Consider the following 23,239-nt stretch of genomic DNA (forward strand, 5'->3'; position numbering starts at 1 on the left):
AAGGAGAAGGGGACGACAGAGAACGAGATGGTTGGACAGTGTTCTTGAAGCTACCAGCATGAGTTTGACCAAACTGCGGGAGGCAGTGGAAGACAGGAGTGCCTGGCGTGCTCTGGTCCATGGGGTCACGAAGAGTTGGACACGACTAAACGACTAAACAACAACAACAAACAGATGGCCATCTGTCAGGGATGCTTTAGCTGAGATTCCTGCATGGCAGGGGACTAGATGGCCCTTGTGGTCCCTTCCAACGATTCTGTAAGGAACTCTTGCCTGGAAAGATATTCTTTGACATGCAGTGCTCATGCCTCCTTGTCAACAACCCTCAAAGATTCTTTCTTTCCTCACTGCCTACACTTGTTCAAGGGCATAGCTGACAAGCAAGGGTAGGAAGGATAATCCGTGCCCCAGATGCCATTTCCTTTCTGCAGAAATCCTTCCCGTAATAAAATTACAGCCACCGAGGTTGCATTTCCCTTTGAATTTCACTTGGGGGGAAGGAACAGATCTCTGATGCGTTCGGCAAAAGGAACGGCTGCCTTGAACAGTGAGGAAGCGGAAGATGCCAAGTTCGTGCACTCTTTGCTGTCAAGTTAGATAGATTTTGGCTCCTAATGGTTGCCAAGGGAACCCTTTTATACATATGAAAATGCACTGGAAATTTGTGTGTCGCCTCGCTAATAATGCCTCCCACACAAAACTCAAGAGGGCTAAGACAACAGAGGTCATTGCAGGTGAGATTTTAAGAGACAAAGAAATTCGACGCCACGAAGGAGTGGAGGAGATAAGGCTTTCGACTGACTAAATTCATCCTAAAGAAAGAGGCATGAGTGCAATGGAAAGTAAACATCAAAAACAGAGACACGCAGAAATGAGAAACAATTCAAGGAACTAATGAGAGGGGAGCTGAAAAGAAGTGGTATCACACACCAGTTCCAGATTTTGGGGGGCTCCTAGCAAGATACCCTTAGCAAGCTTTCCTCCTCTCCTGCTGTCTACTTCCCTGTCCTCCCACTCTGCGCAAGGGATGGCAGCGAAATTCAGTTCAGTTTGCACTTAAAGGCAAACCTGCCTTCTATGCACTTTTCAAAACAGTACACAAATTTGCAACCAAGTATGTGTACCAAAAAAATGCATGTATTAGGGAAAGGTGTACACAAAGGCAAACATTAATGAAAAGAATATTTTAAAATGCATTATATTAGAGAAAGCTAATATGGAAAAACATATATTAGGCAAAAGTGCGCACAGTGTGTGTATTGGAATAAATTTGCACTACGACGGAGATAAAGAGTGTGGTGGTGGGCCCTCTGTAGGAGTGTGGGGCTCAGCAGATGTCTTAAAGTGCTTACTTCTTTCTTTTTTCCATTTTATATGCTTTATTGAAAATAAAGAAAAGTATGATGCGGGTGGCACTGTGGTCTAAACCACAGAACCTAGAGCTTGTTGATCAGAAGGTTGGCGGTTTGAATCCCTGCAACGGGGTGAGCTCTTGTTGCTCACTCCCTGCTCCTGCCAACCTAGCAGTTCGAAAGCACATCAAAGTGCAAGGAGATAAATAGGTATGGCTCCAACGGGAAGGTAAACGGCGTTTCTGTGCGCTGCTCTGGTTCGCCAGAAGAGGCTTAGTCATGCTGGCCACATGACCCAGAAGCTGTCCGCCGGCTCCCTCAGCCAGTAAAGCGAGATGAGCGCCACAACCCCAGAGTCGTCCATGATTGGAACTAATGGTAGAGGTCTCTTTACCTTTTTATAACAAACAAATGTATGAAAAATCCAAGTGAAAATACAAAAGAATATTGACATTTGCTCATACATATCACCATACATTCTTGTTAAAATTCCTATGACTTCCCGCCACTCCACCATGTATTTACCGTTTTACTTATCTGATACACTATTAATCTCTATCACTTTTTATTAATATTCATCACTGTTATATTCTCTTATTTCTGTTCATTCTAACACAGAAGTCATTCGAATGCTGCTACTGACGTTACATTGCTGCAATAATCCTTTAGATATTTTCCGAAAATGTCCCATTTTCGAATAAAGGTCTGCTGAGTATTAACTCTCAGCTTTTCTGTCATTTTTGCCATTTCAGCATACTCTAACAACTTACTTTGCCACTCCAGCTTTGTTGGGACTTTCTCTCCCTTCCAATTCATTGCAATCAATATTCTTGCTGCTACTGTCACATACAAGAATTTTTATTATTATTAGTTATTGCATTTTTTTGGTATGTCTGGGCCCAGAATCCCAAGGAGGAAAGCCTCCGTGTGTGTTTTTTTAGAAATGATACTTTGGTCATTTTTTAAAGTTCATCATAAATAACATTCCAGAATTCCTTGATTTTCTTGCAGTTCCACCACATGTGTAGCATGAAACCTTCCACTTCCCCACACCTCCAACATTTACTTGAGACATTTTTGTACATTTTAGATAATTTTAGTGGTGTCAGGTACCATTGAAATTGCATCTTCATAAAGTTTTCTTTTAGGGTGCAACGTGATAAATTTGATATGAAATGAAATGAAAAATACAGCGCTTACTTCTGACACTGGCTCTGTTTGTATCCTTGGACAAAGATTGGAACGGATGCTGTAAAGGGTTGTGATAGGAATTTTTAGGTCTTAGATATATGGGAATGTTCATAAATGTACTAACCAAGCACGTACATAGATCAGCACAGGAAGACCGACCTGGAACCATTTTGATTCCTAAACTGAGCAAATGTTTTCTCTGCAAGGTCAAAGTGGGAAACCTCCCCATTGTCTCTTTCCTCACAAATCCTGTCTTAAGGGCACATTTAAGATATGAATAGGGCGTGAGCCTGTGACCTGGCTCAGAAAGTAAGTATTTATCATTACAAAAGACTGGCCAGGCTACCCAGGAAATCCAATCAAGTAACCTGCCAGACAGGAGATAAACAATGACAGGAGAAATACAGCATTCAAATTTCTGTTGTAGACCACCTTTTCTGTGATGTACATATGATGTATCTGAGGGTTGGTCTTGGGTTACACCCCTTCTGTGATGTATGTATGAGGTTTCTGGGGGTGCTCTTGATCTACAGGGTGGCAATTTCAAAAGTCTTTATAAGGCCTTGCACAGCATTTTTTCTGGGTTCTTCCTCTCTCCTGCGGGTGAGGGGAGCACCCTGTTGCAACAGATCAATAAAGATCAAGCTTACTAGCTGCTTTGCTTCTCAATATTCTCTGGTTGGCCTCTGTTATTCTCCCCAACAAATATATACAGGACTCTATATGGGCTCTTGGATACCCCATAAGGGAAAAGGGCAATTTTTGTTTACAAAAGGGTACAGACAGAAAACAGAATACCTACAAAGAAAATTAACCCCCAACCTGGAACGAATTCTCATTCAGAACAAAGCTGCTGTACATGGACCTGGGGCATATCCTCAAGCTAAATGTCATAATCATCAATATATTTTGTTATAAAAGCGTTTGTAGCACTTTGGCAAGGTCTTAAACAGACAGACAGATCTCCCTGCCCACCAAGGGGATAACAATTTGAACATCAGGGATAACAAGAGACGTTGGAAATGAAAGGAAGAGGGAAGAGTAACAAATGGAGAGGTGAAGGGGGCAAGGGAGCCAAGGGGATAGAATAACAGAAGCATAGAAGGGAGCACAGTGGTCTTCTAATCCGACCTTCTGCAACGTAGGAATCTTTTGCCTAATGTGGGGCTCAGACGCCTGACTCTCAAATTAAGTCTCACACAGAGTTACAGAAGCAGGATTTGTTAGAGGGGGGAACGTGCAGTATTTCCTGTGATAGCAACGTTTACAAGGTGCTGTAACAGGAATCTAAGGCGTGAAGCCAATGAACTTTACACGTCTCTTTGCTACTGCTTCTACAACTGATCTCAAAACGGTTTGCAACCGACATTAAAGCATCCAATAAAACAATCCAGAATAAAGCATTACTCAAAAGTAAAGCATGCAGTCAAAGCAACATAATCAAAATTAAACATTGTAAAATTGGTTGACGGCGGAATGCACATTTACAAACCCTCCTATGTTCCACAGATGAAAAATGAGAATAATAATGGCTAACGTGCCATTCCAAAAAAAAGTTGCACACATGTGAAAGAGGTGATGAAAAGTATTAATGATTTGTAAAATATTAAAGCTGTGCTGTAGTACATCATATGGGAGCAGATAAAATGGCAGCAGATTTTGAAACCGACTATTGCTCTTCAACTCCAGCTTGCATCCTCAAGTGGTTTATCTCTTTGTGCAGCTCCAATTTGTCCTCATGCAAAGAATGATAGACTTGTAGAGTTGTAAGGGATCCCGAGGGTCATCTAGTCCAGCCCCCTGCAACACATGAAAAAACTCAGTAACATTGGTAACCTTCATCACTGCTGTACAATTAAAGGTGGTTATTTATTTATTTTAATGGTAAGGGTACATCTGTGGTCATTTCTCACTTACATGTTTAATTCATTTTCCTCTCTATGCTCAATACTCATGCCTGGACTTCTTACTGATGTGCACATCTGGCTTCCTGTTAGAGGTTCTGTCTGCTCAGCCACATCCATTGTCATGTTCTGTGGCCCATAGTTTTCATAATCTAGAAATAAGTCAAAATACTTAGCATGGAGCAGTCTTATTTATTTATTTATATTTCATAAAATGTATATGCCGCTTGGTTGTAAAAATAAAAAATAAAATCTCAAAGCAGTTTCCAAAAGGAATAAAAGCAATTAAACACAACTACTTAAAACATTCAACATATAATTAAAATCAATGATAAACTAAAGACAGATTAAAGCACTCTGCAAATGTGGGTGGGCTTATCTAAAGAAAAATGTTTTCAGCAGGCACTAAAGAGTCCAGTTAAGGTGCCTGCTAATGTCAATAGGCAGGGTTTGAAAAATCAATTTCATACAAATACAAAACGAGTATTAAATGGCATCTGTAACAATGGGCGGACCTACACTCGTTGTTTATAACGTTAAAGAGGCGTTATTAAAATGTGGCACAAGGGGGTGCTGCAGAGCAGTGAGCCATGGGCAATGGGAAACAGCGGTGAGCTTTATATAACGTTATATTTAATAACGTTTTACAGGTCAATGTGAAACGCTGACAAAGAAGTCCATAAAAGAGCATACCGCCCAATCAAAATCTTTCAAATTACATTCAAACAATTCAAATTACTAAAATCAATACCACAATAAAAGTGATCAAACATAGAATCAGGAAGACAGAACCTTAAGTTGCTCTAAAAGCTTAGTGAAGAGGGGGGAGTCTGAGCAGCTCTTCCTGAAGCTTAGGAGTGAAGTCAGTGGCATATTAGCCACTTGGCAGCACAGAAGTAGCTATGGGAGGTTCATCAGGCCAATTCCCTGATTCTCCAATGCCTGCATGGGTCTATGAGGAAAGTTTCTACCTTACGACTCCAAGAAGCCTGCTTCAGGGTTCGGTACTGCTACCAAGGCATTGTCATGAGCTAGGCGGAAATATCAATTAAATACTTGCCCTTGCCAGAAGTAGGAGAATACCAACCTCTGTTAAGAGGCTGCATAGGTACTTCTTGATCCCTGTAAGAAACATAAACAAACAGTTATGAAGGATGAGAGCAATGCTCCATGCTGGCCACATGACCCGGAAGCTGTACGGAAGCCGGCTACCTTGGCCAGTAAAGCGAGATGAGCGCCGCAACCCCAGAGTCGGCCGCGACTGGACCTAATGGTCAGGGGTCCCTTTACCTTTTAAGAAAAAAAAAATGTTGCGGCCTTCTCATCTAATTGCATATACTTAAGAGACGAAAGGAAGGGAAATAACCTAACCTTGATTTTTTTATGATAAGGATGTGAATTTTATGCAGAAGAAGGAGCAAAGCCAAGGACTTCCCAGTAATGAGGAATGCCAAACACGTCGCTAGGTTTCCATAATAATTTACAACATCTAAAAAGAAGAGAGGGAGAAACAAGCTATGTTGAAAAGATTTTAGAAAATGTTAGTTCTGGCACATCTCTTCACTTTGCTTTCTACATGTCATGTCATTTCTTACTCTGTGTTTTAACATGTAAATTAGGTTAATCAGCAAATTAAAAGAAGCAGTTGAAACTTTAGCTTACGTCTTCTTCTTACTGGGTCAGAGATCACCGGGTCTGAGAGATATTTCCCATTGTAGAAAATAACCTGATAAACAGAAGGAACAGGGAATGCTGTTTTTTTATTAGTCCAAAATTTATCACCACAAACAATGTTGCAGACCTTCCAAACAGTTTTCCACCTAAACCAAAGAAGTGATATCATAAAGAGAGCTACAGTGGTACCTTGGGTTACGAACTTAATTCGTTCTGGACGTCCGTTCTTAACCTGAAACCGTTCTTAACCTGAGGTGCACTTTCACTAATGGGGCCTCCCACTGCCACCACCGTATGATTTCCATTTTCATCCTGGGGCAAAGTTCTCAACCCAAGGTACTACTTCCGGGTTAGTTGAGTTTGTAACCTGAAGTGTTTGTAACCCGAAGCATTTGTAACCTGAGGTACCACTGTAAAGGTAAAGGACCCCTGACCATTAGGTCCAGTAGTGACTGACTCTGGGGTTGCGGTGCTCATCTCACTTTATTGGCTGAGGGAGCCGGTGTACAGCTCCTGGGTCATGTGGCCAGCATGACTAAGCCGCTTCTGGCGAACCAGAGCAGCGCACGGAAACGCCGTTTACCTTCCTGCTGGAGTGGTACCTATTTATCTACTTGCACTATGACGTGCTTTCGAACTGCTAGGTTGGCAGGAGCTGGGACCGAGCAACGGGAGCTCACCCCATCGTGGGGATTCGAACTGCCAACCTTCTGATCGGCAAGTCCTAGGCTCTGTGGTTTAACCTACAGTGCCACCCACATCCCTGAGGTACTACTGTACTTTTACACAAATGTCCAACAGTAGGTGGAGCCACTTTGAATGGCAGGCAGAGCAAACTAATTCTTGTTTCGTCTCCATGTCCCTTCTTGCTGAGTTCTACAAGAGACAAAACTGAGACTCAAGAGCTGACTGGGGGAAACTGAGGTTGATGGGGCAGTGCTCCACTTGTGCTAATAGACCAGCTTCTAATGCTTCTACTTGTGGGTTGGGTAATAATGGAAAATGTTGAAGGGGAAATAAAGTCATTTTGTTTAGTTGTTTATTTCTTACAACGGGATGTGTAGTTGGAGAAGGCTATGAGATCTAAGAAAACAGGCATTCAGGTGGGTGAGTTTGGTGAAACTAGGGCCATCCTAAAGGGTTCTACTGAAGTACCATGTCTTTTTGTAAGGCCAGGAAGAATATGGCAGCTCCAGAACAACTGGTACACATTGTGCATCAATTTTTTGCCCTACTGACTTTAGAGGCAAAGGAGGTAATCTCCAAAGATGCAATTGGCCATTCAGTAAATCCCTAGGTCAATCTTATTCCCCTCAATTCATCCTGCAGGGGAGATCAGCAAGAAGATGGAAATCTGTGTGCATTCAGCCAATCTCTTTATGAGAGAGGCTGCTCTAGAGAAAAGTTGCCCGAAAAATCTGCCTGGAAAGAAAAAAAAAGAGCACATCATTCTGTTTATGAAATACTCATTCAGATACAGCTAATGGTCCAGGGGTGGACCAGAACAAAGCCTGCTCCACTCCAGTCCACTCTCTGACTTCTTCCAGGTCCAAAAGGACCTGCATATCAGCTATCACACGTCACTTGGACACACCTAAAATGGTCGTTGCCTGTAAGATAAAGGGACCCCTGACCATTAGGTCCAGTTGTGACCGACTCTGGGGTTGCGGCGCTCATCTCGCTTTGTTGGCCGAGGGAGCCGGCTTACAGCTTCCAGGTCATGTGGCCAGCATGACTAAGCCGCTTCTGGTGAACCAGAGCAACTTTGATGTGCTTTCGAACTGCTAGGTTGGCAGGAGCAGGGACCGAGCAACAGGAGCTCACCCCATCGTGGGGATTCGAACCGCTGACCTTCCGATCGGCAAGTCCTAGGCTCTGTGGTTTAATCCACAGTGCCACCTACGTCCCAGGTCATTGCCTGTAGCTGACCGTAAAAGTTAGAATTAAGCAATTTACCTTAAACTGGTATGTTGTCGAATGACAGAGGTTTATAACTTCAAAGTAACAGCTTTCGTTAGCTTTAATCATGGTCTCCTCATCTAAGAAGTACAAATAATATTTTTCTTCAGGACCATTTATTTCTTCTGGCTCCCTGCACTTGATCTTAACGGCACTGATTTCTTGGTTTAATGGGTCGACTTCCAGTTCTCTCACTGGTGTTGGCTCTGTTTAAGAGAGAAATGGTTGATATCCATAGTCTGCACGCTAAAGCTTTTAGATCTCATAAACAGATTAAAAAAAAATCAGTGTGGGCTCTGAAACACTGTAGGTTTTAAGTTTTACAGTGGTGCCCCGCAAGACGAACGCCTCGCAAGACGGAAAACCCGCTAGACGAAAGGGTTTTCCGTTTTGGAGGCGCTTCGCTAAACGAATTTCACTATGGGGTTGCTTCGCAAGACGAAAAAATCTTGCGAGTTCCCACGGGGTTTTTCTGCTTCCCCTCCCTTTCCTAAGCCACTAAGCCGCTTATCAGCTGTTTCGCTGATAAGCCACTTAACAGCTGATCGCTAAAAGCCGCTAGACCGCTAATAGTGCTAATCCACTAAGCTGTCAATGGGCTTGCTTCGCAAGACGAAAGAACCGCTAGACGAAGAGAATCGCGGAACGGATTCTTTTCGTCTTGCGAGGCACCACTGTATTTTCTTCTGAAAAAGACTGCTTTGTGCAATCTTTCATCCCTGTTTGCTGTGTTATAGGTTTGAGAGGGTGGGTAACCCTCCTTTGAAATCTCAGGACCCAGACCTCTTAGACTTGGAGGGATATGATAATCGACAGGGATAGCACACTTACTTAGCCTATGGGAAAGCAAAAGTTCACAGGAACTTTTCAAACCATATTATTATGAAATCCCTAATGATGTTTTGGGAAAAGTATAAAAACCTGCTCAAACCCAAGGTTTCCTGGTGGATCTCACCAATAGAGGCGAAGGCAGTTAAGAGAAAAAATACCCAGGGACTGTGGCCAACGTATAAAGTACTTCTAAAGGAGGAGAATAACCAACTGAAATTAAAACAAAAAAATTCCTTCCAGTAGCACCTTAAAGACCAACTAAGTCAGTTCTTGGTATGAGCTTTCGTGTGCATGCACACTTCTTCAGATACCTGCACACGAAAGCTCATACCAAGAACTGACTTAGTTGGTCTTTAAGGTGCTACTGGAAGGAATTTTTTTGTTTTGACTATGGCAGACCAACACGGCTACCTATCTGTAACTGGAACAACTGAAATTAAAAAGCTTTGGGGAAATAAGAGAGTGCATTGGTGATTGGTTTCAATATCACCAATTATTTGAGACATTCAAAATTGATAGACAAAAGGGTTTCTCCACTGAGACTTCCAGATTTGAATCGGATTTGGTGAACTCCAGAATTAAAACACTTTCTAAAGTATACCAGTCAAGGAGGAGGAGGTGACAGCAGCTATGATTAAATGGTCACAAGATTTTGGGTACTCAATAACAATGGAGCAGTGGGAAAACCTGTGGAAAATAAATTGGAATTTTACAGCCTGTTACTCTCTGAGAGAGAATTTTCTTAAAATGCAGCATCAGTGGTATTTAACCCCCTGGAAATTTTCCAAGATGTTCAAAAATGTCCCCAATAATTGCTGGAGGTGTAAAGAAAAGCCAGGTACTTTATTCCATATGTGGTGCCAGTGTATAGAAATCAAGGTGTTTTGGGAGGGTATCCACATAGAATTGGAAAAAAATGTTTAAAATATATTTTAATAGGAAACCAGAAGCTTTCCTTTTGGGAATTACAGACTCGGATATTCCTAAAAAGGGTAAAGAGATCTTCTTATATGCTATGGTCGCAGCAAAAGTTCTCATTGTGGCAAATTGGAAAAGTGATAAAGTCCCGTCAAGATTAGAATGGATTCAAAAAATGGCTGTGTGTGTCCTGTAGGGCGGCAAAGGGGTTTGTAGGGTGGCACGATCACTGCTAGGCATCGGGGGTGGGATACTGAGTGGCAGAGGAGCTGGAGGGAATTAGATAGCATGTCAGAAAAGATAAAAAATAAACCAAAACAGGTATTACTCTCAAAATGGGAAGTTTTAAAAATATACTTGAAAAATAATAGTAGTAGTTTAAGGTCATATGCAGCATTCAAATAATTTCAGTAGCAGTGTTAAAAATGTGGTAAAACCAATGAATGGATTAAGGGATATTGAAATGGCACAAAACTCTTTATGCAATGGCAGCAAACAATTAATACAGAATCTGTAATAAGGAATACACGGGAAGTCTGGTGCATAGAAAAATACCACTTTTATTTTATGTATTTAATGTCTTGAAGGTTATTAGTTGATGTATTAATTCTCTTTTTTTCTTTGGTGGTGATGGAATTTATTTTCTTTTTCTGTATGGTGTGTTAATATGAACGGTAACAATTAAAAAAAAGAAAAAAGAAAAGAAAGAAATCTCTGGAATCAGTAAAGGATTAGGGTTCAACAGTAGTGGACCAAAGCTGTTGAGCTTTTCTTAGGGGAGCCCGCAGCGCCTAAGATACCCAGCAACCGCCATGCCACCCTCCAGCTCCTCTGCCACTCAGAATCCCACCCCCAATGCCTAGCAGTGATCGTGCCACCCTACAGATCACCCCCGCCCATGCCTAGCTATGCTACTGGGATTTAAGAAAACCCTTCTTTTTCCCAGGTGCAGCAAGGGATGAAAATAACACAGCCCAGCTTCCCCAAGAGATCGCTCAAAATATAAGCCATCCAGGGAACAGAAGGGCAGGAAGATAAGTGATTAATGAAACAAAAGACTATGCCAAGCAGCAGAGGGGCAAAGCCACTCCCCGGGCCCTGGTCTTCATTAGTAACAGGCCTACAGTTTACCTGAAGTGGGTGAGAGAAAAATCTTTGGAATCTAGGAGTGGCAAGATGGAGGAAGCAGAGTCAGAGACTATCTGAGTTTGACTCCAACATGGCAGCTATGGAAGAGACAGGACCCTCTTGGGAGCTGCATGCTCTGAACTCCCCCAGTCTAGGTTCTATTTCTAGAACAATATTAGCTTCATATGTTTTGATTCATGAGCCTGTTACTACCAGCTTCCTCAGTCCTGTATACCTCAAGGAAATGGTCTCAGTCCTGTATATCTGAAGGAGCATCTCCACACCCATCGTTCAGCCCAGACACTGAGATCCAGCGCCAAGGGCCTTCTGGCGGTTCCCTCATTGGGAGAAGTGAGGTTACAGGGAACCAGAGAGAGGGCCTTCTCGGTAGTGGCGCCCACCCTGTGGAACACCCTCCCTTCAAATGTGAAGGAAATAAGCAGCTATCCTATCTTTAAAAGACATCTGAAGTCAGCCCTGTTTGGGGAAGTTTTTAATATTTAATGCTGTACTGTTTTAACACTTGATTGGGAGCTGCCCAGAGTGGCTGGGGAAACTCAGCCAGATGGGCAGGGTATAAATGATAAATTATTATTATTATTATTATTATTATTATTATTATTATTATTATTATTATTATTTCCAGAAGTCTGGGATTTGCTACTCCTCTTTCTTGTTGTATCTGCTTGCTAGGGATAGAGGGGGAATTGGTTCAGCCTGCTCTTTGCTGCTGTGTGACCCAATTCAATGGTCCCAAACTTGCTTTCGGATCAGAATGCAACTCCCAATCTGACAGTGCGCATCACCCGATTTTGCAATGCACTCCCAGAGTGCAAGAAGGGCACATGAAATGAAATATTGTTGTGGTTAGGTATAAAAGGCATGCTTCATGGGAAACCATGTTGTAAAGCCTTGAAAAAATATGCACTCTGGGGAAATATGTGCCATAATGTAGATTAAATGGTAACCTTTTAGGCATTCTTTCAAAGAAAAATCCATGCAAAATGGGTGGGATGGACTTATGATCAAGTGCCAGTGAAAATCCTCTGAGTGAATGTGTAGTGATAGGAGTAAGGAGAAAGAGCAGGAGACTCTGCTTGTATTGTCTCAAATCAGAAAGGCCATAAAATAAACAGTGGGGAGAAGAAGGTGGACCCAGCTGGAGAAGGGGCCCATAATGGACATCTTACCCAAGGGCCTCCAAACTTGGATCAGGCACTCCTGCCCAGATTATAATCTGTCACAGTAATACATTAAATCCTATTTGTATGCTTTTATTTATATGTGCACAAAGATACCCTTCATCGTTGTAAAAGTTTAGTTTCTGGGATGAAGGCAAGTTCATAAGTGACTAAGCATCATGTTGTCATACTCACTTCCATAATCTGTTGTTAGCTGTTTGTTGCCAGTTTTCACATTTTCACCATTAAACCATATTTCTGATGAACAATTGTAGTTCTTGTTGGGTGATAAACCTGTCACTGTACAACCATTCTGTTCTTCAGTGGTCCGAAAATTATTACCTATAAGAAATTGCAAAACATCATTGCTCCGTACGTCAGGCATCCAGAAGCATCTATGCCATGGATGGGGAATTTCCTTACCATTGGCCATGCTGCTTGAGGGAGCTGAAGAAGATAGAAGATAGGGAGGGACATGTAGGTTAGTTTGATTGACAAAGAATCAAGAACATGCTACCCCACAGTCTTGCTGATAAGAACTGGAGCTATGGTGAGCCACTTTGACAAGATCCCTCTTCCTTCCCCTGACCTCACCTCCAAGTGAGCTGCTATTTGACTGTAGCTATATGTTTTAGGTCTCCCCTAGCCTACACTTCATTAGCACCATCCATATCTAATGCTTCACACAAAATATTGCACCCTTGTTATCTACAGTAATTAAATCTGGAGTAGTTATCAACAACTTGTGGGTTTTTTAGGGACTTGCAGCCACTCGTGTAGAGTAAGATCCTTCTGGATTTCAAATTCCCTATTGAAGGAGGTATTTCTTCTTACTATTTCATTAAGGAGAGAGAGAGAGATGATAGAGATGAGAGAGAGAGAGAGAGAGAGAGAGAGAGAGAGAGAGAGAGATTCTCCAGCCAATAAAGACAGAAATGTAAAAACTTCCAAAATCTCCTACCACGAGGAAGACAGTAACAGGAATATCTTAAATGGCAACGCTGCTTATCATAGCCACGATTGTTCCAAGATAAAGTCACACTGGTGTTACTTTTTTTGGGTTCTTCCAGTTTCCACTTATCGGTTTCTTCCAAATAAAGAAAAAGGAGAAAAATATCACAATGACATTCTGTTCAATATTTCTTTTTCAGTTTTAAAAGCATGTTGGATAATATATTGCTTAGTGGGTTGCATCATTTCACCCCCCAAATGAGTATCTAACTCAGTTTTCAGTGTTCATCTATTCATTTTTAATTAGCATACTTTTATGTGTTACATGACTATGAGATACGATGGAAGGAGAAATAAAAACATTGCTTAGCTTTAAAAGCCTGCTATTGAGAGAAATCTAGTGAATTATCAATCATCTAGACTTGAATCAAGAGCACTGGGCACAAATCAGCCACAGTCGAGCATTTTAAAATCCCAATAGATTTCAAAGGTTTAAAATTTCCCTCTTTGATATATGGGATTTAGTGGTGCTTATGGATTATTTGTCCAGCACTTACGGTAATTCTAATCATTGCAGCATCATTCTAGAATCACTACAGTCCTTCACCTCTCGCCAACTTCATGCATTCACTTTGTTGGCATTGCTCATGACTCAAGGGCACAACTGCTTGCTGTTTTCAATATAAAATCAATACAAATCTGAACACAATAACTTGAAATAACTCTTTGATTTTGGTGGAGCATGACAACGGCATTTCCGATTATTAGTTGCACATTCTTTTATTCTAAATAACATAGAGAAGCCATCAGAGTTACTATGCGATTAACAGTGGTTGGAAACCATAAAAAAAACAGAAAACCAGTATATTAGTTGACACCAAACAAATTAAAACTGACTTCCCGCACGCTCTCTAGCCCGCTGACATACCCCCAGGTTACGTTCTCCCAATAGCTTAGCACTGGGGGGAGGACATCTCATCAGAGTGGCTGAAAAACAATAAGGCAGATTTTGCTTAAATAAATGAGAAGTATCTGATCTTACCAGGGGGGACATAAACTGGGAATGATAAATCATCACATCCATTAAAAGATGCTACTATCTTGTATTCGTCACATTCTTGAAGTCCAGCAAGTGTGTTTTGGTCCTTGTCCCAAGTACAGTGGGCATTTTCACAGCTAACATGTTGCAGCTCTGACCTTTTCATAGCTTTAAGTTCTGCAGTGACGCCTTCTGAATTGTATTTATAACGAACCACTGAAATGGTTCTACGATCTAAGTAACAAATCAATGTTAAAAGGTTTGTTGCTCTGGAACATTTTAAAAACAAGCAAACCACAAACAATGTTTAATGTGCATTAACAGTTTAAAGAGAGGCACAGTATGTGCACTACAGCTGAGACAAATTGTCCTTCTGCTGATCACTTAGATTTGCAGCTGCCTGTTTTCCTTCAGTTCATACTGGTAATATTTCAGTTCATTAACCAGATCTGTCCAACCTGACTCACCAAGCCAAGCGCAGCTCATCAGCAATATATGTAGTGGCCCATCAGAACACCTTGGCATGAGGCTGGGGTGGTGGTGGTGGAATGTGATTGGGCGGAGCTTACAGTGGAGGCTCAGGTTGCGAACGTGATCCATGCGGGAAGCACATTCGCAACCCGCAGCGTTCACAACCCACAGCGCTGCGTGTGTGCACACGCGGGTTGCAATTCGGCACTTCTGCACGTGATTTAGCGCTTCTGCTGTTGTTTATTGCCTTGACATCTGCTGGAAGGGCATTCCACAGGGCAGGCGCCACTACCGAGAAGGCCCTCTCAGCAAGGGAACCGCCAGAAGGCCCTTGGTGCTGGACCTCAGTGTCCGGGCTGGATGATGGGCGTGGTATACAGGTATACAGGACTGAGGCCGTTTAGGGCTTTAAAGGTCAGCACCAACACTTTGAATTGTGCTCGGAAATGTACTGGGAACCAATGAAGATCTTTCAGGACCGGTGTTATATGGTCTCGGTGGCCACCCCCAGTCACCAGTCTAGCTGCCGCATTCTGGATTAATTGCAGTTTCCAAGTCACCTTCAAAGGTAGCCCCACATAGAGTGCATTGCAGTAGTCCAGGCAGGACAAGGTTGGTTTGCATTTCTAATCAGAAGCCAAAAGCTGCATTTCAGCTGGATGAAGATCTTGTTTAAGTTCATTGTATTTCACAAGTTGGATGTATTCTATTAATAGCAGATCCATTGAAATGAATAGATATGAGTAACAGTGCAATCCTAACATAGCTGTCAACTTTTCCCTTTTCTTGCGAGGAATCCTATTCAGAATAAGGGAATTTTCCTTAAAAAAAGGAAAATGTTGACAGCTATGAGTCCTAACTGTGTCTATTGAGACAAAAGTCCTACTGAATTCAATGGCACATACTCCCAGGTAAGTGAGGTGAGAATTGCAGCTCGCTATTGCTTTTGTTTGTTACTATGGATGGTATTTTGGTGTTTATATATTGTAAGCTGCCCTGTAATTAAGGGCAGTATGAACTTTAATAACAAATAATAGCAAATAATGCTAGGTTTGTTAATTTCAGTGGGTATACTTCTGAGTATGACTTAGCTGAGTACTCCTATGCTGAGTATGACTTAGCTGAAAACTCCTATGCTATCGCTGTCAGCTGCTCCTAAAATATTTATTATTATTATTATTATTATTATTATTATTATTATTATTATTATTATTTATACCCCGCCTATCTGGCTGGGTTTCCCCAGCCGCTCTGAGCAGCTTCCAGCAGAATATTAAAATACAATGATTCTTCAAATAGTAAAAGCTTCGCTAAACAGGGCTGCCTTCAGATGTCTTCTAAAAGTCTGATAGTTGTTTATGTCCTTGACATCTGATGGGAGGGTGTTCCACAGGGCGGGTGCTACTACTGAGAAGGCCCTCTGCCTGGTTCCCTGTAACTTTGCTTCTCGCAATGAGGGAACCACCAGAAGGCCCTCGGCATATTGATTGTGTCATGTCCCACTGCTTTTTTGGTGATATATGTAAATATGTGGATATGTGGATCAACACAGCTCCTGAGTAACCAGGGGAGAAACTTAATAAAATTAATAAAATTAGAGTCACATTCCATCTTCAAGGAAACAATAAACTTACTGCAGTCCATGGGAAGATCGAAGCCCCCACCTTTTGTCCTAGAATCACGCCAAAAATACTCAAGCATCGGAGGCAAAGATGGCCCTGAAATTACATCCGCAACATCCTTTAGTGCCCTTGAATGCAGCCATGAAGATTTGAATTCATTTAAAGTAGCTAGCAGCTGAGGGGTCCAGAGGAGCTCATGTACCTTGCCTGACCACCAGAAGAATGGTCTATGGAACTCACACAATTTTTGCGCCCCCCTGGGCCAACCTGACCAACTGCCCTTTAAACCCCTGGTTATCAACATCATGCCCTAACCAACTGAGCTATACAGAGGTTTTCAAACATCCAATTCCCAACAAACTCTTTCCACATGTAAGTATTTGTTCAGGAAGGCAGAGAATTCTGTGGTCCCGTCTATTGGTGCTCTCAATCTAAAAGAGTGCTGGTCAGACCTGAAGGCCTTATCTAAATTATTCCACCCCAGCTGAATACAGTCCAGAAATTGTTTCCCACCCACTGGTAACGATGAATATTTTACCCTTAAAAGAATTACTGGTGCTCTTCTTTTCAGAAAAACCTTCACTAAGATTTTGACACACCTCAGACCTAAGATTTCAGACCCAACCCTAAGATATTTTCAAAGTGATTTGGGTGCTGTAAGAAAAAGGACACCATTTTATAATCTGATTTGTTATAAAAAGTATTGAAGAGAAAATCATCATTCAATGTTACACACACACAATTTATATACTGCTTAATGCCAATATAGGCTGCAAAGTGTTTTACAAAATATAAAAACCAATCAGAAACTCATAAAGATATAAATATACAGCAATCTCATTAATCTATTAAAACCTAGTTAAAATTCCCTATGGTTCCTATAGAAATTCATTTTGTTAGCTTGTGCCCAATTCCCTAGTCATTTTGAATTTTGATTCTGCCTTATGTTGTATTAGCTACCCCTCCCAGTTTTGTTTCAACGACAAATTTCATGACCATTCCCTCAATTCCTTCAACCAAGTCATTTATAAAGACGTTGAACAACAACGGGCCATGTCTTAACCCTGCGGCACCCCACTTGTCACTTTTTTCCAGGATGGCAAAGGAACCATTAATGAGTACTCTTTGGGTTCAATCAGTCAACCAGCTACAAATCCATATAACCGTTACCTTGTTCAACCCACACTTTACCAGCTTCCTTGAGAGAATATCATGCGGGACTTTGCTAAAAGCCTTACAGAAATCAGCATTTCTCTGATCCACCAAGTTTGTAATTCCATCAAAAAAAGAAATCAGATTGGTCTGGCAGGACTTATTTTTGAGAAACCCATGCTGGGTCTTAGTAATCACAGCATCCTTTTCTAAATGCTCACAGACTGACTGCTGAATTATTTGTTCTAGGACCTCCCCTAGTACTGATGTCAAGGTCACTGTCTGGTACTTACCTGCGTATTCGAAGTCGGTGTCAACATTTGTCTGGGGCAAGAAATCTGTAGGGAATTACAGTACAGCAATACAACAATCTCATTAAAATATAACCATCCATAATTAGAATACATATATAACATCAGACCTTTTGTTCTATGGTTGATTGATTCTTTATCATGGTATCTGAACATAAACACAGCTTACTATACACTGCATCGAATACTGTTGACTCAGAACTTGTTGTGTATGGGGGGGTCAGATTCAGAGATTGTGCATAAAGCTGAAATCGTGTATATCTGGAAGAATTCTGGAAACACTCGTGCCTGGCGCAACCATCCGTATCCTTCTGGAGACGGCATGTTGAGTGGTGCCCTACCCTCACCAAGCATGGCAGAAAGCCTTAAAGCTGGTGACATTTTTCAAAGGCTACTACCATCATGGGCAAGCCTGTTTGGATTTTTCCAGAGTGTGTGTTCACCAGATAAAAATCCCTAAAATCAGTGTTCCAAGCTTCACCTGGCAGAGGTAAAAGTCCACACCACTTAGTTAACTCATGGCACCATTGGGTCTCCAAAGGATCCCAACTCCTGTTTGATTGCTGGAAGTGAAGGATGGTTTGGGTGTTCCTGGACTTATTTTTGAGAGACCCATGCTGGGTCTTAGAAATCACAGCATCCTTTTCTTTCTTTTTTTAAAGATATTTATTAAAGTTTCAAAAATTATATAAAAACAAAACAATAATACAAACAAAACACAAACAAAAACAAGTATAATTTCAATCCCTTATTTTCTTATAACTTATTTCCCCGACCTCCTCATACCCCCCCTTTCTGTATTCCAGTTTCTAATTATTAATTCAGCAAATCCTCTCCCTTTTCTAAATGCTCATGACTGACTGTCGAATTATCTGTTCTAGGACCTTCCCTGGTATTGATGTCAAGGTCACTGGCTGGTACTTACCTGGGTCTTCCAAGTCAGGGTCAAGATTTGTCTGGACCCAGTCTGTAGGGAATTGCAGTACAGCATTATAACAATCTCATTAAAATATAACCATCCATAATTAAAATACATATATAACATCAGACCTTTTGTTCTATGGTTGATTGATTCTTTTTCATGGTATTTGAACATTAACACAGCTTACTATACATTGCATTGAATACTGTTGACATAACTTGGGGGGGGGGGTCAGGTTCACAGATTGTGTATGAAGCTAAAATTGTGTATAGCCGGAAACCCACCCCCCCCACCTGGCACAACCATCCGTCTCCTTCTGGAGATGGCACATTGAATGGTGCCCTACCCTCACCAAGCATGACAGAAAGCCTTAAAGGTCACTGGCTGGTACTTACCTGAGTCTTCAAAGTTGGAGTCAACATTTGTCTGGTTCCAGTCCATGGGAACCCCACCTTCTCTTGAAGAATTCCCAAAGATAATTAAAAAAGGATCTGAAATTACATCCACAAGATCCTTTAGTACCCTTGGATGCAGCTTATCATGCCATGAAGATTTGACTTCATTTAAAGTAATGTAGCTAGCAGCTGCAATCCTCTGCTGAGAAGTCCAAAGAAGAAGAAGAAGAGGAGTTTGGATTTGATATCCCGCCTTTCACTCCCTTTAAGGAGTCTCAAAGCGGCTAACATTCTCCTTTCCCTTCCTCCCCCACAACAAACACTCTGTGAGGTGAGTGGGGCTGAGAGACTTCAAAGAAGTGTGACTGGCCCAAGGTCACCCAGCAGCTGCATGTGGAGGAGCGGGGAAGCGAACCCGGCTCCCCAGATTACGAGACTACCGCTCTTAACCACTACACCACACTGGCTAGCATGCCTTGCCTGGCCACCCAGAACAGTCTAGGGAACTCACACAATTTTTGCACACCCCCCCCTGGGCCAACCTGACCAATTGCTAAGTCAACCCCTGGTTATCAACATCATGCCCTAACCAACTGAGCTATACAGAGGTTTTCAAACATCCAATTCCCAACAAACTCTTTCCACATGTATTTGTTCGGGAAGGTGGAGGACTCTGTGGTCCCATCTATTGGTCCTCTCAATTAAAAGAGTGCTGGCCAGACCTAAAGGCCTTATCTCAAGTATTCCACCCCAACTGAATATGGTCCAGGAATTGTTTCCGAGCCGCTGGTAATGATGAATATGTCATCCTTTAAAGAATTACTGGTGCTCTTCTTTTCAGAAAAACACTCACTAAGATTTTGACACACCTCAGACCTAAGATTTCAGACCCAACCCTTAGATCTTTTCAAAATGAGTTTGGATAGTTCTTTTAAAGAAGATTCCAAGATATGCAAATTCAACAAATAATTAGCTGCCACCCACCTGTGTCCTGTGCATCCACAATCAGGGCAAAGCCAAACACCAAGAGTTCCATCCACAAAAACATGGTTACATCTAGGGGTGTGTGTCCCTCAAAACAGCATGTGTGTGTCAGTCTCTGGAAAGCAAAATAATGGTTATTGCCCTGTGCACATGCCTCACCAAGGTCCAAATCAAATGTAGAATAGGCTGTGCACATATATAATGCAATCTGTCCTTATCATTCAAGAATCAGCTTCCTCTCATACCCAGAAACTAACCACACAGATACCCTGCACAGTTAAGGGCTGTCACGTATAATTTTTACCAACTTCTCTAAAGGCACTCTTTCTCTCTTCTATCTTTAGTTTCCATGAATTCACAAAAAGTTGTTTTGTTTTTTGCAATTCTTGTGACTTTCTAGTTGAAAAGTCTAGGAACTGTGAAGGGTTTCTCTTTCCATAGCTGAAATAGTTGAAGCGCTCACGGCTGTGGAGGAAACCTCACTCCAACAATAAAGCAGGATAATGTTCAGAAAATGTTATAGGATGCACGTACAAACAGCTTTGCATGGGCTCTCCCTCCGAATGGCTCTAGAATCTGTGTTTTGCCCTGGGGCATCCTGGGTTCTCTACCATCTGGATAATCATTAATATGTTCATCCTCATCCCTGAGTGATGATTTATCCCAAACCTGAATTTCCTCAACAACTGTTGAATTTTCCCCCTTGATCAGTTTTTCGGCTGCTCCGCTATCACCTTGCAGCCAACAGTCTGGTTCCATTTTGGTTCAAGCGATCCATCAGTTCTTAGATGTAAAGCAGCTTTCTGTCCTTCCAGTGGAGGAGGATCATAGCAAAGGGGTAGAACACTTGCATCTTCTAGTAGGGCTAGGAATATCCTTTCTTCAAAAACTTGGAAATCCACTGCCAGGCAGTGTAAAAAAACCTGACCTGGATGGACCAATGTTCTGACTTAATATAAGGCAGGTTCCTATGTTCCATCATGAATCCTCTATCTAAGACAGAGCAAAAAGGCACCTGTTGAAGATTTTATGGAAGATGGGGAAATATGTTGAAAAAGAAGAGAACACAATGAGAGGAGATGGATGGGTGAAGAAAGAAACATCATCTGCAGTAACATTCCTTGACATACAGTGCTCACGCACTGTAATAGTCTTTTTTTCTTTACCTCCACTAGCTGTCCCAACACTTGTTCAAGTGCATATTTAGGCAGTATTCAAACAGTGCTACACGTGCCATATCCTTTCTGCAGAAATCTTTTCTGTAATAAAATTTCAGCCATTTCCCTTTGGATTTCAATTGGGGGAAGGAATATATCTCTGGTGCATTTTGCAAAAGGAGTTGAACAGTGCCTTGAACAGTGGGGAAATAGAAGATGCCAAGTTCATGTACTCTTTGCTGTCACGTTAGACAGATTTTGGCTCCCAGTTGTTGCCAAAGGAACACTTTATACAAATGAAAATGCATTACAACTTGTATATTGCCTCCCTAATAATGCCCCCCATAAAACTTAAGAGGACTAAGAGAACAAAGATCATTGCAGGTGATATTTTGAGGGACAAAGAAACTCTGTGTCCTGAAAGAGTGGGGAAAGAAAGATTTCACTTGACAAAATCTGTCTTTATGAAATAGGCAGGAATACAACAGAAGCTGAAGATTAAAAACAGAGGAAAAAGGAGGCACAGAGAGATGAGAAACCTGCCCTACCATTCTAGGCAACTTACCTACTATGCACTTCCCAAAACCTAAACACAATACGCAAACCAGAACACAAAGTTGCACTTCTCTGAATTTTGCAACCAAGAAATGTTTACCAAAAAATCATCTTTACTAGGGTAAAGTGTGCTTGAAAATGCATATATAACTGCAAATAATATACAAAAACGCATTGTGATAGAGTAAATTGCTTTGGAAAATGTGCATATTAGGCAAAATCGCATACAAAAATGTGTATATTGGGAGAAATTTGCATTGGCTGGAGAGCTGCACTGCAAAAATCAGAGAACTGCAAATTTCAAAAAATGTCTGTTTCAGTTCGCTTATTGTCGTGCAGCATGAACTGAATCAAACTTCCGCTCCCTCTCTCCACCAAAATTTGCAATGTTCCCAATGCTGGATTTACTGTCAGATAGCATTTATTTTCGCCCTAGTTTTCCAGGTACTTTCCAATCTGCCATATGACTGATCTCGCTATATCTGAAAACTACACACACACAGACACACACCCGCAGCATGATTTCATTTGGGTTTATGGAAACTCCTTATTCATGTGGACTGTAACCTGTGGACAGGAATGTGTTCCCCATGGCAGTTTCCAGGCATTACAGAATGGAGGCAGAAAATGCCTTTTAGCAACTGTACTCGTAAGCATAAATCCCAGCATTTACATGGACGATCAGCTTGCAGTGATACTTCCTGGCTGGCATGTGAGATCCCTTCTTCTGTTGACATGATCATTCTCTCTGGGGATATCCATTTGAGTTAGACAGATGTCAGTGAAGATGGGCATGGGGGAGGCATTACTTCTCGCTCAGTGCTTTGTCAAAGATGCATCATTAGTTAAGGGATGACAACGCAGAGGTTGCCCAGGAGCTTGTCTGGATCTGAATCCAGGGAAACTGAAATTATAAGGCTGCAGTGCTTTCGTAAGAAAAGCATTCTAATGGCTAGTTCAGAAACTCATATTTGTTACTAAAAACATACTGTATCAGGTGAAAACCTGCACATGTGAACACCACACATTCAATGCCATATAACCGCAAATATGTTGTTTTTAAATGGATTCAGCTGCCAGTTATTGTAGCCTTATTAGAGTTCACCGATTGGGTCTGCTTTGCTCCTAGAGAGGAGGAAGTAAGTCAAATGACACCGAGGGTTGGTTCAGAGTTGGTTCCCCATTCCTTCGTTATGAAGTTTAGAACAAGCAATTAATGCATGGATCAGCTAAGAAACTGCATTGTTTCTTTCACTGTGGTCATCCCATCATTTAATTCAAGCCTCCTGAAAATTATATTCCTTGGCTGAAAAGACTCCTAAATGCATAAGTTATTTAACCTTATGTGCTGAAACCGGCCAACAGCTGATGGAAACCAAAGCATGGCTCTCTACAATCAAGGCCTGGCTGAAAGTCCACTTTAGAACAACATCTAACTCCTTCTTAACCTCTATGCTTGAAGACCACATCTCATCCAAATGGTATAGAGCAATTCAAGACAAAATCCGTAGTTTGGGCATTTTTCTTGAGAGTCTTGAAGCA

At 41.6% G+C, this 23,239-nt stretch overlaps 1 protein-coding gene and 1 long non-coding RNA gene across 2 annotated transcripts; both read right to left on the reverse strand.

Moving 5' to 3' along the window:
• Positions 1 to 4,098: 4,098 nt before the first annotated feature.
• On the reverse strand, positions 4,099 to 14,361 carry LOC309371854 (receptor-type tyrosine-protein phosphatase C-like). The gene is made up of 9 exons (XM_081914941.1): positions 14,132 to 14,361; positions 13,100 to 13,225; positions 12,334 to 12,480; positions 8,078 to 8,286; positions 6,110 to 6,173; positions 5,819 to 5,936; positions 5,535 to 5,569; positions 4,461 to 4,599; positions 4,099 to 4,343 (listed from the first exon to the last, which is right to left on the reverse strand). The coding sequence occupies exons 1-9, from the start codon at positions 14,292 to 14,294 to the stop codon at positions 4,331 to 4,333; spliced, it is 1,014 nt and encodes a 337-aa protein (XP_081771067.1). The 5' UTR covers positions 14,295 to 14,361; the 3' UTR covers positions 4,099 to 4,330.
• A 2,947-nt stretch (positions 14,362 to 17,308) lies between these two features.
• Positions 17,309 to 20,254, reverse strand: LOC309371898. Its single transcript, XR_014169326.1, has 4 exons — positions 19,986 to 20,254; positions 19,002 to 19,097; positions 18,546 to 18,651; positions 17,309 to 17,601 (listed from the first exon to the last, which is right to left on the reverse strand). It is a non-coding gene; the product is annotated as an uncharacterized lncRNA (long non-coding RNA).
• Positions 20,255 to 23,239: the final 2,985 nt, after the last annotated feature.

This window comes from Podarcis melisellensis, assembly GCF_964234715.1.
Source record: "Podarcis melisellensis genome assembly, chromosome: 6".
Classification (NCBI taxonomy): domain Eukaryota; kingdom Metazoa; phylum Chordata; class Lepidosauria; order Squamata; family Lacertidae; genus Podarcis; species Podarcis melisellensis.